Source organism: Aricia agestis, chromosome 8, assembly GCF_905147365.1.
Source record: "Aricia agestis chromosome 8, ilAriAges1.1, whole genome shotgun sequence".
In the NCBI taxonomy this organism is placed as follows: Eukaryota; Metazoa; Arthropoda; class Insecta; order Lepidoptera; family Lycaenidae; genus Aricia; species Aricia agestis.
In genome coordinates, this window is record NC_056413.1 from 15,707,036 (window position 1) to 15,730,053 (window position 23,018).

Genomic DNA, 23,018 nt, shown 5'->3' on the forward strand with positions numbered 1-23,018 from the left:
CGCTGCATCTATTTTAAAATTGGTATGAATATACTTTGAGTCCCGCTAGTTAAAATTAATGGCAGTTTGAGGTAGGCCCAAGCCATCATGACAAAAAATGTTGGCACTGTGAAGTTGCAGGCAACATAGTTAAAATTATAGTCCTTACTTATTACACAATAGACATAATTCTGCCTACTCTGCTTATTATAAGCGCGAATTGACTGTCTGTCTGTCTAATTACGTCGTCACGCTTAAGTGGTTGTACTGATTATGATAAAATTTGGTATGGAGATACCTTCGGAGATAAGAAAGGACATATGATAGTTTTTTAATGCGAAAATCATGATTTCCGCGTCGTACGGGCGTCATTCGGTCAATAGATAAATAGTTTTTGGGTGAGCATCTTTCCCTTTTACCGTGACACTTTTTCTTAATTGGTGTATTTATTGTAGTATGCGCTTGCACTCGTAGGTAATTAGTGTGTACCGATTACACTCAAACATTGCGAAAGCTTCACACGTCATAATATACTATAAACGATTAGGAGGAGTGGGGCTCGTCTTCGTGGATTGCACGGACTATATCATAGAAGTTAATTCATAGGCACATGGCGGACCTACGTAAACTATATCAAACCCATTCGACAGATCACAGCTATCACTGAATTAACATAATCCGACCAATTGACGTAGGTTTACTATGAATCAATTTCTTGGACGGTACATAAAACATATTCCAGGCTGTATGCTAGTAGCCGGTCTAGTATTGGACTTCGCTGCTCCTCCAGAGAGAAGTTTCCGAGTGGAGACTTCCGCTTCGTCTCTGGTGTGGATTGCCAACATCACCAACATGTCTCTGATGAGCGCCGTCGGCATACTCGCCGCGCCATCTCGCATTAAGTGCATCATGAATGTACTGACTGCAGTTAAAAAGGTACTTTCTTTGGAATCAATACTTCACTTTGTATAAAACAAGGTCGCTTTCCGCCTCCTGTATAATATCAGCTTAGTGGATAAAACTACGCAACCGATTTTGATGACATATTTCGCAGGTAAGTCTGGCAGGGAAGGAAAAAAGCAAATTTTTATCGGACGTGGTAAAGATATTATAAATGGGAAAGTAAATTATGGGTGTATGTTATTTCTTAAGCGGTTAAAGTGATATTTATATGAAATTTCAAAATATCCTCAATCCCTTGGATAAAGGATTGCGAGAAAGGAAGAGAAACGCACGGTTCTTAAAATTTCGAAAAAGAAGCGAACAAAATGATGCTACATAATCTTTTGTCCTACGAAATAGAGAACATGTGCATCACATTAGCTTTGTCCACACTGTGCCTTTTTTGGTTCGTCAAGGGCATGCGTTATAGCGCAGTCAACAGCGAATGTGAGGCATGCCTGCCCTCTGACCGTATCCAAAAAACAAAAATGACAATGTTCGCGTTGCGTTCGTTGACGTCTTCAATTATTGAATGCGCCAAAACGAAAGTTGAATGACAGAAGATAACGAAAATTGAAGACGAAAGCGCATAGTGTGGACATAGCTCTACAAGACCATACTTTTTGTCTTTTAGCACCTATTTTAATTTTCCTTTTTTCAGATGAAAAAAACTATTGGCAACTATAGTTTGCATAACAAAGTTAGGTGTGACGGAAAATTGCGTGTATATTGCATGTTCCTGATTGTGGCTAATATTGTGCTCATATTCGGTGACATCTTCAAATACACAGACAATGCTATTGAATACGAGAAAGATGGTAAGTACAGCCTAAAGGCAGCGCTTAAGCTTAGTACTCACAAGTCTCACATACGGTTTTGCTCGATAGTTTTACTCCAAATCGAGCAATAACCACCGTGTGGACCGCAAAACTGACAGCTTGAAATGGAATTAAATATGTCAAATATGTAATTTCCTTCGATTCGGAGAAAAACTATCGAGTAGAACCGTATGTGAGTACTTAGCATTAGAGAGCGATCTAACCGATGATATTGTACTTATACAGATATGTATATCAAATTCAAAATTGCAGACATTGACAAATTTGACAGATGAGTGAAACAAAAGATACGAAAAACCATTTACGTAAAAGAGACAGTTCTATTTTAAACGTCGAATCGTATCGCTGTCTCTTTCTTCGCCTGAGCTATGACGAAAATTCGATTTTTTCCAGATTGTTCGAAAAAATAATTGAAAATGTAAATAATCGAGGTATTTATTGCAATCAAGACATGTGGTAAGAGATTCCATGTGTTTTGTTCACTTTCGAGTCATAATTGGTACATTTTCGATACAAGCACGACGTCATTTTCAATTTATTTAGGTAAGACAAGACGCGGCACATTCGTGACTGCGCTCGATGCAGACTAAACAACAGACGGCCCAATTGGGCCGTATTTGAAGCTTCACAACGCGCGCGGTAGTAACATATCTGGTTTGAGTATTTCATCATTGGATCTAACCTTTATCTAATTATAATTAAATTAAGATTTTGACATAATGAACTCTACATTTTCTTGTGTGTTGTTCAAGTTAAGGTTTATTTCATGGAATATTGCTAGAAATAATAATAATATTATAATTACTAAATTTTAATCTACGTTTTCTATCAAACTGTTCATTAAATTAAAGTTGAGCATTAAATGTCAGAGTACAATCGTAAGATTAAAATGTACATAACGTTTAATCTTCTTATATATAAGATTCTCGTGTCACAATGTTAGGCCGCGTACTCCTCCGAAACGGCTTTACTGATTTTAACCAAATTTTATATGCATATTCAGTGGGTCCGAGAATCGACTACTGGGTAGGTACTTTTTATATTGATGAGTGCATTTGTTGAATAAATAATAGTAAATTATTACAACTCGAGACTGATGGCGACCATTGTTTGTGCGACGGGATAGCGATGGACGTTGCCATGGTGACTGAAAGGAAAGTTAAATAGCTTCCATAGCGAAAAAAATACGATTTCTGAGCGATTAACTAATTTTAATAACTAATTTCAGCACGACAAAGTTGCCGATAACATTTTTAATGTCAGTGACTGCGTTTTAATAGTTTAAACTTTAAAGTATTGCATGTACTTTCCGTTCATTAGTATGTTGTTATATAACATACTATAGATGTGTTCATTTATTACAGTAAGAGTATTGGTGTTATACACGGCCTTCTACTACGAGTACCTATGTTTCACGTTGTTCGCGTGCCAGTTTATAGTGATCGCGTCCGAGGTGCATAGCGTGATGATGATGATTACTGAATGTTTGGAGAAATTGTTATATACTGTGAATGCAAATCGTGAGTATGTAGAGTTTGATGTACCATCAGGAAGTGGATTCATAGGCAGATGGCGGACCTACGTTATTTGGTAGATTTTTGTCAAAATATCAATATTAGTCGAGATCTGTCAGCTTGACAAAAACCGAACAAATAACGTAGATCCGTCATCTGCCTATGAATTAATTTCTTCGATGGTACAATCAAATAAATAGTTGCTAGACCGGGCATAACATAAATATCGCCCAAAACGACGTAGATCCGTCGTAGAACTTTAATCCTTGCAGTATTCCTTAGAGCCAGTCCACACGGCGGTTGCGTCAGCGTTACATCGACGCAGCGCTGCCGTTGCGTTGTTTCACAACAAAATATGACCAAGGACACGGCGCGCTGCGTCATCGCAACGCACACAATATGACGGACAGCAGCCCCCGAGACGAAGCTTCGTAATAACGCTGCGATGGCGCAACCCCCGTGTAGGCGCCGCCCCCTACGGCTATGCGTAAAATAAATGCGTTGCGACGACGCAATGCACGCCTTGTGGACGGGCTCTCTCTATGTATATTGTATTATCTATTACAAGCTCTAATCCACCTGACGTACGTCCGGTCCTGCCAAGGTCATGCACGATGCACGACGCAAAACGACATGGAATAGGCTTCATGTACGTCGATATCGTCTATCTGACGTACTGTTACAAGCCTACTTAGTATGTAACTATGTTCATTCAGTCTACTCAGCTTTGGGTTAATAATTTAGTTAGATTAGAGGTGAACTTTATTTAAAAAAAAACTCTGACAAAGGGTGCCTTATACCGTCAAGCCAAGCCTATATTATCCACTTTAGTTTTGCATCGTGTATCGTTGCGGGACATACGTCAAGATAGATGGTGAATAAGGAGCTTAATACTTGGAAGGCATGTTCACATAAAATGTACACAATACACAATACACATGGTCACATGGTGGATTTAAATATCATAGAATCAATGTGTTTTCAGAAACGATAACGTATACTAATAGAGATTTAAGGAGAACCGAAAGAAATATTGTCGGTATTTATAACTATACTCGTACAAACAATATTCCAACAACAGCAAGTACAGGTTAGTATTTTTATTATTTGTTTGTCGTCGGGTAAAAATCTATTTTTGCCTGACTGTGGAAAAAGTTATAAGGGCGATGATTTTGGTAGGCCGATGGAACAAATATAGTACATACATAATATTATAATTGTTTGTTCTATCGGCTTAGAGTTTGGCTGACGTAGGCTGATCCCGGTGATTCTCCAATAAAAATGATCCACGATTCTATGGCGTCCTAGGGGCGGCAGCGTCCTAGGATGGTGGAAGAGTTCGTACATAGGGGCAACAAAATTATAAAGTGGCCTATACTCATAAAAATATAAATCCGGCCTTGGATGGACCATACTGGGTTATGAGGAACAGACTGCTATTGGGTAGGTACTGGGTATCACCTACACTTGGGCACTTAAAAATTCCTTACGTAGCTGGCATATTTTTGGAACGAAGTTCCTTATCGCGCGTTGCGAAAGGGGGCAAGACGGTAAAGTTGTAACGACTCTTTTTGTTAGACACTTTTTGCCACCGACATAGATCAAGGTAGATACCGCATGTACATTGTACAATTGTACATGCTGTATCTATCTTGATCTGTGACTGTGCTTTTTGCTATAGTTGTAACTTGTAAGCCGTGAGGCGTGTGCGTGTTTCTCTGTCTGTCCCTTTGTCTCTCTTATAGAAAGCAATCCAGTTATTTTTTTTTATAACTTCGTTCCACCCGGGTGTCCCTTGACACCTCTCAAGTTTTTCGTGTCACCCCTCGTGTCCTTTTGCAAGAGTGTGATGACCGATGATACAGTAGCTGCAGTGCAGATATCATCAGCACAGCTCAAGAGATGTACTCACAATTTTGAGTACGTTCAGTTACTCACAGTTCGTCCAATAAACCAAAAAAATTAATAGTAACAAAAAAAGTCAAGTTTTTTTTCGTAGCCGGGTTATATTCATGCTGTAATTTATCACAGGAAAGTACACGGGCAAGCTGGAACCGGTCATGCACGACCTGGCAACCGTCTTCGGGGAGTGCTGCGACCTGGTGCGCGACGTCAACGACGGCTTCGGTCTCCAGCTGCTGCTGGTGCTCATGAACTACTTCTTGGAGTTGATCGTGACGCCGTATTATCTGATGAGCGCTTTATGTACGTACTATCAGATAAGTTGTTTCATAGGCAGTTGACGGATATCTACGACATTTGATCGGATTATGTCAATTCATTGTAAGGGTGCGTTCAGACGCGCGCGGCCTGCGCGCAGGTTCTGCGCGGGTTCAGCGCGTGCCGCGCGCGTGTTTTCCCATACATTATAGCTGTAGAACACGCGCAGAACACACGCACGTCTGAACGCACTCTAATTCGTGATCTGTCGGCTGTATTTGATATAATTCGACTATATTCGTAGGTCCACCATCTGCTGAGTAATGCCTATTAATAAACTTCTCTGATAATACATTGGAGTAAAACTATTGAGTGTAAATCTCACACGCGTTTTTAAGATTCGGTACCTGTGAGACTCCCCGGGGCAGCGAAGGTCGCGCGAAAGCGAAAAATAGGGGGTTTGGGGTTTTAGTGGGTTTGCGCCCCAGGCAGTCGCCTATCGTCGCTCCCCTTACGCCGCTACTGCATGCGAGGATACTTTGGAGGAAAGGTTGTCTGGCAGAAACTGCTACTAGCAGTAAGACCGCCTATTTGTACATATTTTTCCTTTATTGTGTTTTTCAAGTTTAAGTTTAGTTTTAAATTGAACAAATAATGTATTTTCTATTCTATTCTACTTATTGCACTTATCTAGTTTTATTACTTTTGTCTGGTATTGACTGTTACAATATCTCTTCCACCAGACATGCCAGCAGCGCGGCGTGACTTGTCGTACGTGAGCCTGCAGGTGGTGTGGGCGGTGTACCATCTCGTCTGCCTGTTGGCGGTCGTGCAGCCCGCTTACTCCACACAACTGCAGGTCGGTGCTCAAAATCGCGGTCATTTGACCGCTCTGATCCTTGTAATGATCCGTTCCTTAAGCTGATAGCACATTTGTCAGAACGCACCGCGAGGTTTTACACAATCTAATATAATGTGAAAATAAGACGGATTTTCCTTCCTGACTCTATAACTCCAGAACGCACGAGCCGATTTCCACAGTTTTGCATTCGTTGGAAAGGTCTCGGATTCCGTGAGGTCTATAGAAAAAAATTTCCGAAAAAACTTTAAGAGAAAAGCAGGAAAACAGGGAAAATCATTTTATTGAAAAACAATGTTTGCCGGGACAGCTAGTTTTTAATGAATTTCACATAATTCAGAATTGAATGTGTGAGGTTTCGCATCATTCTAAAATGCGGCACATTGGGCGCGTGCGTGCTGATAAATGTGCGATCACATTTAGTGAAGACATAACTACTACCGTATCAAAATTCGACAAGATCAGCATAATAGTTTTTGCGTAAGACTCTTAAACATAAATGAATGTCTAGTATATTATCCCGTTATATATTTTCTATTAGGGTATTAGGATTTAGGTGTAATTTCTGTCGGTACTTTTAACGAGATCTTTTGTATATTAATACACGAATGATTTGGCAACAGCTAAATACGTCTAATAAGTAACAGTTTATTCACAGTCGAAATTATCAATGCAACTTTACTAAGCATCCCCTTTTCAAATTAACTTCAAAAAAGGAAGAAGTTTCACATTCCATATGCTTTTTAGGGTTCCGTACCTCAAAAGGAAAAAACGGAACCCTTATAGGATCACTTTGTTGTCCGTCTGTCCGTCTGTCAAGACCCTTTTTCTCAGGAACGCGTGGAGGTATGAAGCTGAAATTTATATCAATTGCTCAGGTCTACTGTCCCTTGAAGCTGTGAAAAAATCAAACTTCTAAGCCAACGCAATCAAAAGATACAGCCGTTTATGCCGCAAATTTTCGACACTTGCAAGGGAATCAAAACCTACAGGGTGCTTCCCGTGAACTCAGAATCTTGAAATTTGGTACGAAGCAACGTCTTATAGCATAGATAAAGGAAAAATTACGAAAACCATAAATTTTTAGTTACATCACATAATATATTTTTTTTTAATAATTTTAAACTTACTACCCATTTCCTCATAAACGCGTAGAGGTAATTGAAATTCATACCAAATACTCAGGTCTATAATACCTTTAAGCTGTCGGAACCCTCGGTGCGCGAGTCCGACTCGCACTTGGCCGGTTTTTTTTAGATAGAAAAAACTGAGCATCTTGTCAGCCGCTACCTACGGCACTTCAAGCCATACGAGCCGGTATACAGCGAGCTGGAGCGGTTCACGAGACAGCTCGTCTTCAACAAGCCAAGCTATTCGCCTTTGGGAGTGTGCACGCTATCCCGACAGCTGTGTGTGTCCGTGAGTTATGACTGTCCGTGGAAAACGGAAGACCCGAATTTGATAATAATTTTATTATGTTTAAAAACTCAAGAATAAGATGGTTCAAATAACTAGCGTATAACTTATAGACCAGCAGCATTACCCCCGAATAGGGTTGCCAGGTCGCTTAGCCAAAAAGCCGGATAAAGGAGCCAGCTTGGCCGGACATTTGTACAAAAAAGTCCAGCTATCGAGTACTTAGAATCTGAACTCGTGTAGGAATACGTTCGTACATTTTTACATTTTATTAGGTGTAAAACCTTCTAAAAATAGTAGATTTTCATATAAAATTATCGATTCAAAGCTCTACAAAAGCCGGACTCCTCTTAATTTTGGCTGGACAAGCAATCAAAAAGCTTGACTGTGTCCTGCTTTATCCGGACACCTGGCAACCCTACCCCCGAAAGATAATACATAATTAATTATTTTGATTTACGATCGTGCGCTGTAGCTGTCAAGAGTGGGAAAAGCCGTTGCCGCGTTGGGATGGAATTAGTTTTAAATTGAGCCGCAGCATGAATTAGCGCTAGTGCTGCGGCTCAATTTGGAACTAATTCGATAAAGTAAAAGCTTTGAGATCGAGCTGACTCGATTCTCGATTCGATACCGACTCTGTCGGGAGTAGGCTTACAGATTACTAATTCTTGAAAAATTTATAAAATATGAATAAATACGGATGTTTAAATACTAAATTATACTTTTATACTAAATAAAAGTATAATTTAGTATTTACATTTTTTTTTATGAAATAAGGGGGCAAACGAGCAAACGGGTTACCTGATGGAAAGCAACTTCCGTCGCCCATGGACACTCGCAGCATCAGAAGAGCTGCAGGTTTTAAGGGGTAATAGGGGAGGGTAGGGAAGGGAATAGGGGAGGGTAGGGAAGGGAATAGGGGAGGGTACGGAAGGAAATAGGGGAGGGTAGGGAAAGGAAAAGGGTAGGGGATTGGGCCTCCGGTAAACTCACTCACTCGGCGAAACACAGCGGAAGCGCTGTTTCACACCGGTTTTCTTGAGGACGCGATATTTCTCCGGTTGAGCCGGCCCATTCGTGCCGAAGCATGGCTCTCCCACGTCAAAACGTTACATGGTCTAGGAATAATAAAAACTAAGGAAACGTAACTCCCACACTATTACCGTTTTAAATTTGGTTCTTTTCGAACTGTCATGTATGATGTAACGTCAGCCTGATACCGCTCAAGGCCACCTAAATATTGCAAATGTATAGTCTGTCAAGAAAGTGAAGAAATTAGAAAGTGGCAACATCGTAGTGTCATCCCTTTTTTATTAGATTGATTTGAAAGGGATGACACTACGATGTTGCCACTTTCTAATTTCTTCACTTTCTTGACAGACTATATTGAAATGTGTACCTTATGCTGGTACTTTACATGGCTATTAGTATTTTTGTATTTGCTATTGGCTATTTATGTTGTATTTGGCTAAAATATTGATGAATACGCATACAAGCAAATAAAGGCAAATACGGCCTTCTACACATGGACGTCAAATACCAAACTTTTACTTCATTTTGTTTACTTGCCTATTTGACTCTTTTGAGTCTTTTGATGTGCGTCAAAAACCGACAATGGATATATTTTTTTTTTTTATTATAAAATTGGGGCCGTCTATAGACTGTTCGTCCATATCCTTTTTTTGTTATTTTATTATTTAGATTTTTCGCACCAAGGATAATTGAAATAATATTATGAATTTTAATTAATTAATTGTGGTCCATCACGCCATGGACATTTTTTTTTTTTTTTTTTTTTATATATATATATGGATATTGGATACGTGTATTCGATATTGGTCATATTTGTCAAATAGGCAAATAAGGCCAATATTTTGTCAAAGATACACACGAAGATTGTTTGGCAAATGCATCAAATAGGTACGCAAATACAAACAGCCATGTGAAGTGTCAGCATTAGGTACACATTTTTGACAAGTATTGTAGAACATGTTTTTTATTCTGATTAGAGATTAGTGATAAATGCGTCATTAGAGTCACTTAAGATAATATAACAAAAACAAATCTATGAAACTACTATTATAGATAAGTAGATAGTATTATGTTATTAGTTTATAACTTATTAGGGATGGATAAAGTACGTCACACGAATTTCAAGATTTTTATATGAAGTCCCCCCCATATAAAAATCTCTTTTACACAGGTGGTCACATTTGTGAGACATTCCCGTGACGACACAAATTGGTACCTTAAGAGGGAACGCTAGTCACTGTTTTTACATACAAACGTATTTCCCAATTCACTCCCTGGACAAATGATTTTTTTATAAGTACAATATTGGGATCTCTATGCCTCTACGTTCTTTTTTTTCTAATACTAATTAATAAATAAATATGAGCCTTAAAAAATAGCAAAACATGTCTGCCCCGTACCCCGCCAATCCACCGACCATATTATAACAAATTTGAAAGCATAAACTTACGACAGTATATTATAAGTTTATGTTTGAAAGATCTATAAGATAAAATAAAAACGTAGAGGCATAGACTATTTCTTCCTGAAGATATTAAAAAAAAAATAGATAGGCTCTATTTTGAAGGAATCAGAGGACTACGTTACCTCGATTTACTGTATCTGTCTCTATCACAATACACGTGCCGGCGCAGGGTGAAGCGTGATGGCAATAGTATCTTCGTTTAAATTCTCATCGGCTGCACTCGTGCTCCCTCTTGGGCCTGTCGGCATTGAATCTTTTAAAACTTTTAAAAGTATCCGCACTGCCGATGGAAAAATTATACATACATATGAATAAATTCGTAAGAGTAAAAATCGCGCGTTGAAAATTCGCAATGCGGATGGGGACTTACATCTAAAAATTTGAACACTAATAAAACAATATTTGCGTGCACTTTTTCCACTATATTAAGAAATTATTAACAAATTACACGACCGGTTTCGAAATTAATCATCTTCAGGTGTACTTAGTCCATCGGTACAATCAATTACATATCTAAAAATTTAATCCCCCCTCCCCTTGTCAAACCATGTCACATTTCGTCGACCCTTTACATGTGACTTACTTTATGGATTACTCCAAATATTATTTACTTACATAAAAGTATGATAACTTGTAAGACTGACAATCTGTTTTAAGCCGGAAATGTTATATTAGGTACAATAAAGAGGAGCTTATCTTGATAAGTCTAAATTCGCAAATATAACTAAGTATTTAAAACTGTAAAATCTATTTTAAAACAGTGTATATAGAAAAAAAGGCCAAATGCGAGATGGACTCGCTCATGAAGGGTTCCCGTACTGAGCAATATTAGGCCTAAAATTGTGGGATTAATATGTTTGCATTCTACGAGGGCACATTCACAAATAAGAAGGCTGCCAAAATCATACGTTCATTATCCTTCATTTTGGCTTCGCCGTAGTCGGCAAAAAATTGAAAAATCGGCCAAGTGCATGTCGGGTCACGCGCAATATAGGGTTCCGTAGTACCGTTCGTTTTTTTTAATTTTTGTATGGTCAATGAATGTACACTTGTAACGAGTTTTAGACTACTAACAGCAAGTTCCTTTATTTTATTAATTTATTTATTTAAGTCAGGCTACGTAGGCCCATACAATATATACCTTAATGACTAACATACATAAAAATTATATAAAATTAACAACTACACATTATCACGAATTAACGGCGACGTGACGCGCGCTTCATTCCGGAGTCTCCCTCGGAACTCTCAGTAAATAAACCACATCAGTCGGCCAGAATTCCTCCGCTTCAAAGGTCGGGAGAAGATACGTCGGTACTCTCACCACAAAGGAACTGAAGTTGACCTTGTGGCGAGACTGCAGACGCTCGACCCTCAAGTGGAGGGATGTGCTCGACCCTCAAGTGCTCTCATTTTCCCCATTTTTATGCGCCCGCGCGCGACAAGCAACAGTTGCGTAGTTTTGCTGAGTCGCCTGTGGACTCGGCGTCTGCGCAACCGGAAGGGGAGCGCGGGCGGGGGCGGCAGCGGCGGTGTTCGTTGACCCGTCCGATAATGCTGACGGGCTAAACGTGATCGCTTGTGCGCCTCGGCGATGGGTCACGTATGCGGCGTCAGGTGACCTACATAATGAATTATTACTTTTTAGTTGTGATAATTCATTACGTAGATCACTAATGATAGCTTCTGACGACTACAATCTACCCCTAACTCCGGTCAGCTCCTCCTTCAGAAACCTGATGTCCTTCAGTAGGCTGACGACGTCGAGGTGGTCCAACGTGACGGGCGGCAGCTTGTGCAGCTCTTTAGCCACAAAAGCCGGTACCTCATCTGGATCAGTCTGCTTCAGCAGGGAGATGATATCCTGCATGCTCCTTTCGGTTTCGTCTCTCCGTCGCGACGGCATGTTCGCGCTCTGGCCGAGCGTCTCATACAGCAGCTGCTTCCCCTTGCAAATCTCCTCACTGGTGAAGGAGGACTTGCAGATCTGCATGATGCTGACCTCGTCCATGGTGTCGATGGCGTGCTGGATAGACGCCAGCAACTCGTAGGCCACGAGCGCCATGGTCACGTGCATCGGCAATGTGCCGCGCGATTCGCGAAAATATTAATTAATTAATATTTGCGGCGTGTGTAACGTGGATCACGACCGTTCGCTAGATCGACACATTACATTGAATTTATACTTCGTTGAATACATTTTTTTTTGTTGATCGACTATAATTACTCTATAAATTATGAAGTCTTCTTAGCCGTGATAGTTTTTCTTTTAAAATCAGCATATTTCCTACTCCCGTGAATTTTTTCGCATTTCCAGAAGCAACCGTTTATCTGGTAGAAGGGGGAGACACTGTACTCTAACGGTTTTTTTTTCACTTTAAATCTTAATGTTTCACAAACAGATTCCTAAATCGGAAAATGGTCTATGAATACTCATAATATTTTTTAAAAAACCTATCCAACGACACCCCACACGATGGGGTAGACGTGAAAAAAAATTCATCCGCACTTGATGTGTAGGGAAGGTACCATAAAAATATTTTTTAAAGATTTCATGTACCATTTCGTCGGCATTATTCATTGTCATTCATGCCAAATTACAGCTTTGTAAGTCCTATAGTCTCTGAGCAAAACCGCGGACAGACAGACAGACAGACGGACAGACGGACGGACAGACCGAAACTATAAGGGTTCCTTGTTGACTACGGAACCCTAAAAAAGGACCTTTTGACTCAGCAAGTTTCGGTAAAAACCAATTAATTATCTTATTATTTTGGGATTTTAGCTGACATATTTTAATCTAGCGATAAGGAGATTAAATACGTATCTATTATTGACGTGATAACACTAATAGCGTTCTTCAACTTTGTCTGTCAATCATCATCATTATCGTGTATTGTTCCGCTGATTAAAGCAGGCAGATAGCAAATCAATAATAATAATGATGACGAATTATGACAGTATACTAGGTTGAATAAGATATGACGATTGTGTAGAAATGACGTGTAGGTATTCAGAAAATAATCACTAGATGAGAAAAAAAAATAGTAAGAAGTACGTCACTACATAATATGGTAAAAGATACACATACAATACATAAAGAAAATAATTGACGGTGAATTGTGGCTAACTGCTAAGTACGGTCTAGATTCTATCAGCTTTCAAACAAAAACAATATCGATCCATCTTTAATCTTTTTAATTCTTTTTGGAAAATATTATGACACCACAGACTCGTCGAACATGTGTTTTAAGACGGTTTAAAATTTAAACGAACGATGACAGCACAATATAAATTTTAAATTGTGTTAAAATTTTTCATCGAATGTAAAGAAATAAATGCATACTTTTGTGGCATTGTACGAGAACTGCGTTTTATTTTTGACCAAAGACGAAAAAACAGCATAGGAAACTACTTTTTAACGGACTGCCAAGAATCATTCAAGTGCAATACTACACCTATACATCCTATTTATATTTAGATTACTTTCAAATAAAGCCTCTATAAAGTTATACGACACTTAAATTTAAACCACTCAAAGCTACCAATTAATCGAAAGGATTATCATAGTCGTAAATTATCTTTAGATAGAGCGATTATAAAAGGAGATGGAAGATTGGTGCGTGCGTAGTATCAAGATGTTCCGTGCTGCGATAGTTCTGTGCTGCATAGGGCTCGCCCTGGCCCTGCCTCCTGTGTCCAGGAGCAGGGAGGATATCGAAGCCTTCAGGAGCTTCTTGGAGAACTCTAGGACCAGTAAGTATAAGGAAAAGTATTTGGATTAAAGGGAATTAATTAGTGGAAGGTGGAAGTGGGATAAAAACAAAACTCATGACTTAAAAATAAGGTACCTAGCTAGATTTGTTTCCAATTAAATCTGAAGAAACTCGAAACTATTCATAACAACTCAGTACCATACATAATATTACCAGCTACCTCTCAAGAATCGAAGTTTTCCACTGAAGCGGAGCGGAGCTTAGCGGTGCCCGAATTGACCAATCGTGCTATATATATAATGACAGCGAAGATTTTGAGCATGGTGATTGGTCAATTCGGCACAGCTAAGCTCCGCTCCGCTTCAGTGGAAACGCAGCCGCCGGGCTAAAATGGTCGCTTTGAAGAATCATGACATGAATCATACGATGTTTTATTTTTTCTAAAACTCTGCTTGCAATTCATTTCTGTATTTTTGTACTGATTTGACATTTGTCAGTTTGACAGTTTTGACAATTCATTTGCTGAATTGATTGAGAGGAATTGCTAAATGTGACCATTTTAGCCCTGCTGTTCTCATACTCATTTCTGTTAAATAATAATATTTTAAAAAAGGTCGCTAAAAGTAAAATAACAGTTTGGTATCAAAACTATTTAGCTCCGAGGTATTCATGAGTCTTGACAACTATAACCTAAATCGTTCAAAAATAGTTCCTAATTCCTACTTCATTCCTCAATAACCTACCGTTACAGAATTCTAAATAGTAACCATAATCTAACTTCCAGATGATGGGTCCTACCTCACCCGCGCCCGCTTCAACCCCCGCGCCAACGCTGAGGAGATCAGTGGCAAATACCAGGGCGACATCCTGCTGGACGACTGGCAGGTGGAGGCCATGATGCAGCAGTACGCCACCGGCCGCAACGCCTACATCTGGCCCAACACCAAGTGGCCCAACAACACCGTGGTCTGGGAGTTCGGAGAGGGAGAGTTCGGTGAGTTCTTTTTATGAACTGACGGTTAAATGAACATGCTGGACGCAGGACGACTGGCAAGTGGAGGCCATGATGCAGCAGTACGCCGCCGGCCGCAACGTCTACATGTGGCCCAACACCAAGTGACCCAATAACAAAATAATTGGCCAAGTGCGAGTCGGACTCGCGCACGAAGGGTTCCGTACCATTATAGAGCAAAATTAGGCCAAAATTAGTGTTTTTTTTTTGTATGGGAGCCCCTCTTAATATTTTATTTAATATTAATATTATTATTAAATATTAAAGTAGGTACATAAAACTAAGGATTGTGTGAAAAATTCAAATACCTACCTGTTACTATTATTTATATAGAGCAAAAAAGGCCAAAAAAATCACGTTTGTTTTATGGGAGCCCCCTTAAATATTAATTTTATTTTGTTTTTAGTATTTGTTGTTATCGCGGCAATAGATATGCACAATCTGTGAAAATTTCAACTCACTAGCTATTACCGTTCTGAATAACAGCCTGGAGACATACAGACGGACAGACGGACAGACGCACAGACGGACAGACATCGAAGTCTTAGTAATAGGGTCTCGTTTTTACCCTTTGGGTACGGAACCCTAAAAAAATCGTCAGAACGCGTGACATAATCGAAGTACGGGGTGAAAATGATTGTTGGCGTACGAGATGAAATAAAATTCTTCTTGGTTCTGCCGCGTCGCTAGAGAAATATAAGTCTTCTTCTATTTTATTACCGCACTAATTTAACATTACATTTACACATAAGATGTGCGGAAGTTTTTGTGCATGGGTGTAAAAGACATTGGTAATAAAGCGTAAGGCCTTATTTAAAATCAGTTTTGTTTAGTCGGTAACTGAGCTACAGACGATTGTAATGCAAAAATCAAGTCCAAATCACACATTGTAACTACAACTACAACACTGTACAATAAAAGTAAAAAAAAAACTTAAAAATCTGTCCTAAGAAGCCGAAACGCATGGGCACCCCATATTTTTTCTTAATCACTTGAACGATACCACGTATTTTTTTTTATCTTTTAATGCCAAATGAATAATTTTATGTCAAGATTAAAAATTTGTAATAAAGCTATCGGTAATTTATTTATCTTTACCCCAGATAAAATAGATTAAATTGTTTAAATTGCGGTAATGAGGATAATAACATGTAAATGGATAGGCGGGTCCACACCAAGCGAGCCGCCGCGGGCGAGGCCTCGCGCGGCATGCGCCGCGCCGTACGCTCGCATGGTGTGGACGGACGTTGCTCGCCCGAGGCGAGCGCATGCTCACGCTCGGGCAAGCAGGCGCGCGGCTGAGCCGAGCGGTGTCGGTTTTTTGAAGCTCAAAGGTGCCTCGCGGATGTGGACGTCACATGTTTTGGTTTGTGCCGCGGTCAAAAATGAACGATCAGAGTCGACAACTAATAAGTTTATACGCCGCAAATGTATGGCTTTGGGATGCTAGGGATCCCAATTATACTAACAGAGGGATGAGGGAAGATTCTTGGAGAAAAATCAGCCGCAAAATAAATATTCCTGTTAGGCCCACTTGCGCCAGACTGGGTTAACACGCTTAACTCTGAGTTTAAATTCTTATTATATACTTCGAATTTAAATTGACATATCTTGCACCACCAAGAGTTAGGAGTTAACCTCGAGTTAATTTTTAAAATATTTAACCCACCGATGTCGGAGGGTTAAATCAACTAACTCTGGGTTAGTAATATCAAAACTGAGATTTTTCGGTTATGACTTATGTAGTTTGTTGTGTTTAGTAATAGGTACCGGTTTTATTTTGTGTTTAACCATGATAAATGATCAGTGGTTGTTATCTGATGATGATGAAGAAATTATCGAATACATTAGTTCGGACTCGTATTACAGAAGAATTGTAGAACGGACCGATTTGTTTAGGGTCCCGTATCACAAAGAGACAAAGATTTCCATCGAAGATTTCGCCTAGAAAAAGAAACTGTTCTCTTTTTATTAAATAAAATTGAAAATAATTGCAATATACAAATGAGCATAAAAAGTAAGTTCCTACCAAAGTTTAATGATAATAAATATTGGATTAGTGCGTCTTTAGTGAACTCCTTCATAAATAGGTAGACTAGATAAACATTGGACACAAGTGTTTCTACCCAATTTTTATCATTTTCCGCTTAATTTATTTGCACAAAATATCACAACATGCACGCACAATGCGACATAGAACCACGTGTCATTTCAAATCTGACAAAAGAATGAAAGTACTATGGAGCGAGAGAGAGCAGTACACTTAAATTATTCAGCATTCGCTCTATCATATTTGGCTGGATGTAAAAAGAATGAATGAATATGACATAAGCCCGGGTTAGTTGACTCTGAATTAAATTCTTCTGGTGCAATATGTAGTATGAGTTAAAAATTAAAAATGTTAACTCTGAGTTAGTAAGCCCCGGGTTATTTATTTAACTCAAAGTTTTGGCGCAAGTGGGCCTTAAGAATCTAAAAAAATGGAGTCTTTGTTAGGATCATACCGACGAGATTCTCCTATTTTTTATAGTTGTGTATAGCAAAATAAAAGCATAAGCTGCCACGGCTGTGCGTACGTGCGGTGCCATCGTGTCTTTGTGAGCAGCAAGCTCGGGCTGTTCGAGCGAGGCAACCTTGCTGTGTACGCCCGTCCGCCTCGCCCTCGGCGAGCATGCCTCGCCCGCGGCTGCTCGCTTGATGTGGACCCGCCTATTTACCGCATCAGATATACAAAAATTACCACACAATATGTCATGGTTATTTTATATGAAGCGTATAAACAATATGACATGGTATATCCAGGCAAAAAGCGTATCTCCTGGAAGGTCCTTATTTTTGAGTTTTATGATATTCAATTTTAATTTTAGACACTAGACAAATTGACGTACTATTGCGAAAACTTTTCCTGTTAGATTTTGGTGTATAATATTTTTATATAGGTAAGTATATTTTTGTAGTATGAAATGCAAGAAAATTGACTGACCTAATTGCTAAAGAATCATAATATTATGTAGGTAATCAACATGAAAGCGATTAATAAACTCTTCAAATTACTATGACAGTGATAAATTTAAGCACTTTAATTGACCTGCTTGATCTAAACCTAAAATAATCATGACTTTTCAAATTGAACTCGAGTGTTATAATCAAAATGAAATCTAGAATACTGTTTTCAATTAAGTACCTACTTACAACCTACGTACAATACTTAATATTATTGTTATCTGATTTCTAGTCAATACGAATTTGTCTAGAAATAATAAGATTATAACATTAGGTACACGCACTACGCTCTTTAACATTAGTACAATATTAATGTTTCAAATAGCAGCATACTTCTTCGGTTTCCATGATTGGGCTCAATAATGCAGTAATCTTATTGGGTTAAAAAGTATAATTATATGGTTACAACATAACGTTAGTGTCGGTTACTATAATATCCTTAAGAGGGCGACTAACCCCAAAAATCAAACATCGTCCTTCTTTTTTCACACTCACGCCCGTCTTTCATATGCCAGGTGAAAAAGAACGACGCGGATTCATCGCCAAATCAGTTTTTTCTCAATAACTCGATAAATATACAACATTTTAAAAATCCGCTAGGTCGATCTCTCAATGATAGAATTTTATACAATGTGTTTAAATATTAACTTAGTTCAATGCACGGTTATGGCAATAAATGAAAAATTCGTGAAAATTAGATGCATCTTTGTGATTTTTTTCTATCGAGAAAATTTTAAGATATCGTGTTTTTGCTCAGATCGAATTCTCGGAAATATAATGTAGTATCTAATTTTAGAAAATGAAACAATTCGGAGCTTATTTTCAAGTATAAAAATGAATTATAAAATCGACACTTTAGGGTTAGTCGCCCTTAAGGTTACTTCACGCCAAAGTCTAGACCGTATAGATTTCATTTATCTCCCCAGGTCCCCTGCAGCAGGCCGCTATTGAGGAAGGTATCGCTGACATCGAGCGTCAGACCTGCGTCAGGTTCCGTAAACGTGAGGGGGACGAGCCCGTCTACGTGCGCCTTACTGTAAGTCACTAGAGTTTGAAGCAATGATAAAGGACGTATTATATACTTTATCATTGCTTAAACAAACAAACGGCAAACAATAACAGCTAAGAGGTTCTATGCGAGAATGTCTTTTACGATAGCTGTTTGGTCAGACCCTTGATATGGTGGTTCAAAGTTCGAACGATAACGTCACCAGTTGCAATGCTTGCCGTGCTACTGGCCACGCGACAGATAAAGGTTTAAGTTTGTGACATGTCAGGGCTCCCACACAAAGCTTCTAATTTGCAACGCATCGCAGTATAATTTTTAGTAAGTATGAGTTTTGTCGCAAATATTTGCGATGCGAATTCGCAGTTATGTGAGCACTAAAGAGTAGTTTGACAAGACAATTGATACGAAAGACCACATAGCTCCACCCGGTGACAGATGGTAAATAACAATGTTCAGAAAGAGTTTTATTAAATGTTTTTGAAAATACGGATCCACCAAGCAGGACTTCGTGTGTTGAGTTCTGTCAAATGGAAAATTATAAAACTGTTTTATTATGGGCCCATATACCACTTTTCAACTTTGAATCTACTGTTACCAGGGAGAACCTAGCGGCTGCTATGCTCACGTCGGCTACTGGCAGTCCCGTGGTGTCCACACCCTGAACCTCGCTCGCAACTACCCCGGCGTCGGCTGCTTCCGCCACGCCACCATCGTCCACGAGTTTAAGCACATCCTCGGCTTCCTCCACATGCAGTCCACCCACAACCGTGACGACTACGTCCGCATTGTTACGGAGAACCTCATATCTGGTAGGTTCCTACCTAAGCTTCACACCACTGTGTGGTTTGGAGGCCTACAATAAAACCGTTTAGAGACTCAAACGATCGAATCAGGAGGTCTACCGCGAAGCTGACAATTCAATGTTTCGGCCGAATGTTTGGGCCGAATCCTGCTCTAACAAACGTCATTTCACGTTTGTTAAAGTAGGACGCGACATTCCGATTCGTTCGGTTGAGTCTCAGCTCTCAAAAAGGTTTCATGGTACGCCGTACGAGCCCTGAATGCCGCAATTAGAGTAGGTCGGGTGATAGGACATGGCACGGTTTCGTGGAACGGCCCGTGATTTGGTTGACACTTAATAGCCCTTAAGCTTTTTAGCTTATTATTGAGAAAAACCCTATTACTAATATATTGACATGAAGTTTAAAGCATAAACTTATGTTTTGCATTACTTAGCCTGGGTTAGGCTTAGTTTTGCCTTGTATTTAAAGTTGATTTAAAGTTCGTGTTATAAAATCTCATATTTTGCTCTTAGCGAAATAAAATTGAAATGTTTGATTTTAGGTACCGAACACAACTTTGACATCTATGGCCCAGACCTAGTTGACAACCTCGGCGTGGAGTACGACTACGTCAGTTGCATGCACTACGGGCCTTATTCCTTCACCGCCAACGGCGAGATGACCATTGTTGCCCTGCGGGTGAGACGTTGTTTATGTCGACCTACGTTATTTGCTCGGGTTGTGTCCTATAAGTTTAGCTTTCCGCTAGGGTTACATAACCAACCAAATTACGTAGGTCCGTCAACTTAAGTAGTAGTGGGATAATAATTGACAGATTTGATAAAAGATAATGCTTAATAAGGGAGTCTTGGACGTGATAGCTAAGTAAACGACAAAGAGATGTAGGTAATATCAACTGTAAAGGAAGAAGTAACACATGACTAAAAATAAAATATGGTTATTTCAGGAGCATGAGGGAATCATGGGACAGCGTGATTACATAACTGACAAGGACTGGCTCCGCATCAACAGACACTACAACTGCCCCGGAGCTTGGGACGAGAAAGAGGAGAGCGAGGAGAAGAGCGAGGAGAAGAGCGAGGAAAAGAGCGAGGAAAAGAGCGAGGAAAAGAGCGAGGAAAAGAGCGAGGAAAAGAGCGAGGAAAAGAGCGAGGAAAAGAGCGAGGAAAAGAGCGAGGAAAAGAGCGAGGAAAAGAGCGAGGAAAAGAGCGAGGAAAAGACTGAGGAGAAGAGCGAGGAAAAGAGCGAGGAAAAGAGCGAGGAAAAGAGCGAGGAAAAGAGCGAGGAAAAGAGCGAGGAAAAGAGCGAGGAAAAGAGCGAGGAAAAGAGCGAGGAAAAGAGCGAGGAAAAGAGCGAGGAAAAGAGCGAGGAAAAGAGCGAGGAAAAGAGCGAGGAAAAGAGCGAGGAAAAGAGTGAGGAGAAGAGTGAAAGCGAGGAGAACAAGAGTGAAAGCGAGGAGAACAAGAGTGAGAGCGAGGAGAACAAGAGCGAGAATACCGAAGAAGAAAACGAAGACTAATTCCAACTTTGAATTTGTATAATATAAATATTTATTTGTAAAATGTAATTTTATTGTTGTCCCTCAATCTACAAGAATTCATCGTGCCTATCCCATTCATCTTTACTAACCTTACCTCGGCAAAAATAGTTAAATGATAATGAGCTGCTAGTTTCAACTGAACGTTATAATTTTGTTGTTGCATCTCATTTCTCCAATCTCGGAAGCTGGAGCTACCATAGTCCGACAGCCGAATAGTCCAGACGTCATGTTTACTTTTACTTACATAAACACAAGCTTCTGCTACCAATGTATACTAAATACTTTGCTACTACTTTTGATAACATAAAAGGGTTTTTTTTTTTAATTTCTTAATTTAATTTTATTTCATGCTTTTTAAACTTGTGTTTGTAGGGCAGAATAATTCCTATCAACAGGATCATATTATATCCCAATGAATACCATATAGGAATGTCCTTTTGGATGAGGCCGTCACGCGTCATATGGAGCTCGGCTCCTATAGTATCCAGGTGAAGCTGCAGCAGCAGCATGTAAAAATTTATTAGTTATCTACGTCTTACTAGTTGTCGCAATTAAAATGAGCCCAAACACGAAACCATTGCTCTAAGTTGGTGAGGAGTTGGGTATCCTATTGATTACCAGGTGATGCTGCAGCACCAGGTCAATGGTTAATGTGTAAATATTCATGAATGTCACGACCTAGAATGCAATAAAGCCCACCAAACGACTGCAAGTTGCTAATCGGCCTTTCACTTTCGGAGCAGGCTGATGATGATGAACTATAGCTAAGAACACTCTCAATTAAGTCAGCTTTGAAACAAAAAAAAACTAGATCAAAATCGGTCCACCCGTTTGGATGCTACGATGCCACAGACAGACAGACAGACAGACAGACCGACAGACAGACACGTCAAACTTTTTTTTGTCGGGGGTTAAAAATGAAACAAATTTTATATTCTTAGTAACATTTTTGCCACTTTTTTACTCAACTATCCTATCTGTATCTTAAATCTTAACCGCTTACGTGGCGCGAAGTATTATTTACAAAACAAACTTGTGTTTTTTAATTCGTCCCCCGGGAGCCATGCGACCTGCACCCGCACACGTGACGCCGGATTTCATGCGGTGTCCACCCTTTTGGGGATATTTGGACAGTCCTATTTCTTTAAATATATAAAAATATATTAAGGTTTCGGTTTGTTTTATGTTTTTCGTAATTATTGATTTCAGATAATTAAGTTAAGTTAGTACTTACTTATCAAAATAATAATATAAAAATAAAATAATTTAAAAGAGGAATTAAATATTCAGCTTACAAATCTGGTTGTTGGCGATATTTTTAACATATTCGGCAAAAACTGCAAAGTTATTTGAGTTACTTATTCTAATGTGTTATTATTATTTTTATGAGGCTTGCGGCCGCGCTCAGACAGACGTTTAATGAAATTAGGCAGCAAATGCATAGAGCATTTAATAATTAAAATGACAAAATCTTCAATGCATTAAAGTTAGGTAATAGGCATGATGACTATTTTTTTTTTGCTTATCGGTAATTGAAGGACACTTAAAAAATAGAAACATCGTTGAAAGAATTACTCTGTTAACTTAAAAATTCACCAAGATATGACAATTCTAATATCTCATAAAAAAGACCTGCCCGAAACGCTCCATACAAAGTGCTACGAAAGACTGACGTCAGTCTTTCGTAGTTTGTACGCATCTGGAGACAACTTTGTTCGACAGGTATATT

At 39.3% G+C, this 23,018-nt stretch overlaps 2 protein-coding genes across 2 annotated transcripts; both read left to right on the plus strand.

Moving 5' to 3' along the window:
* The first annotated feature begins 726 nt into the window (after positions 1-726).
* Positions 727-9,975, plus strand: LOC121729566. Its single transcript, XM_042118120.1, has 7 exons — positions 727-915; positions 1,583-1,739; positions 3,125-3,280; positions 5,306-5,479; positions 6,178-6,293; positions 7,551-7,712; positions 9,913-9,975. The coding sequence occupies exons 1-7, from the start codon at positions 727-729 to the stop codon at positions 9,973-9,975; spliced, it is 1,017 nt and encodes a 338-aa protein (XP_041974054.1).
* Positions 9,976-13,844: 3,869 nt separating this feature from the next.
* Positions 13,845-21,268, plus strand: LOC121729568 (zinc metalloproteinase nas-6-like). Its single transcript, XM_042118121.1, has 6 exons — positions 13,845-13,962; positions 14,707-14,916; positions 18,864-18,973; positions 19,545-19,755; positions 20,291-20,427; positions 20,696-21,268. Exons 1-6 carry the CDS (start codon positions 13,845-13,847, stop codon positions 21,266-21,268), a joined length of 1,359 nt encoding a protein of 452 aa, XP_041974055.1.
* Positions 21,269-23,018: the final 1,750 nt, after the last annotated feature.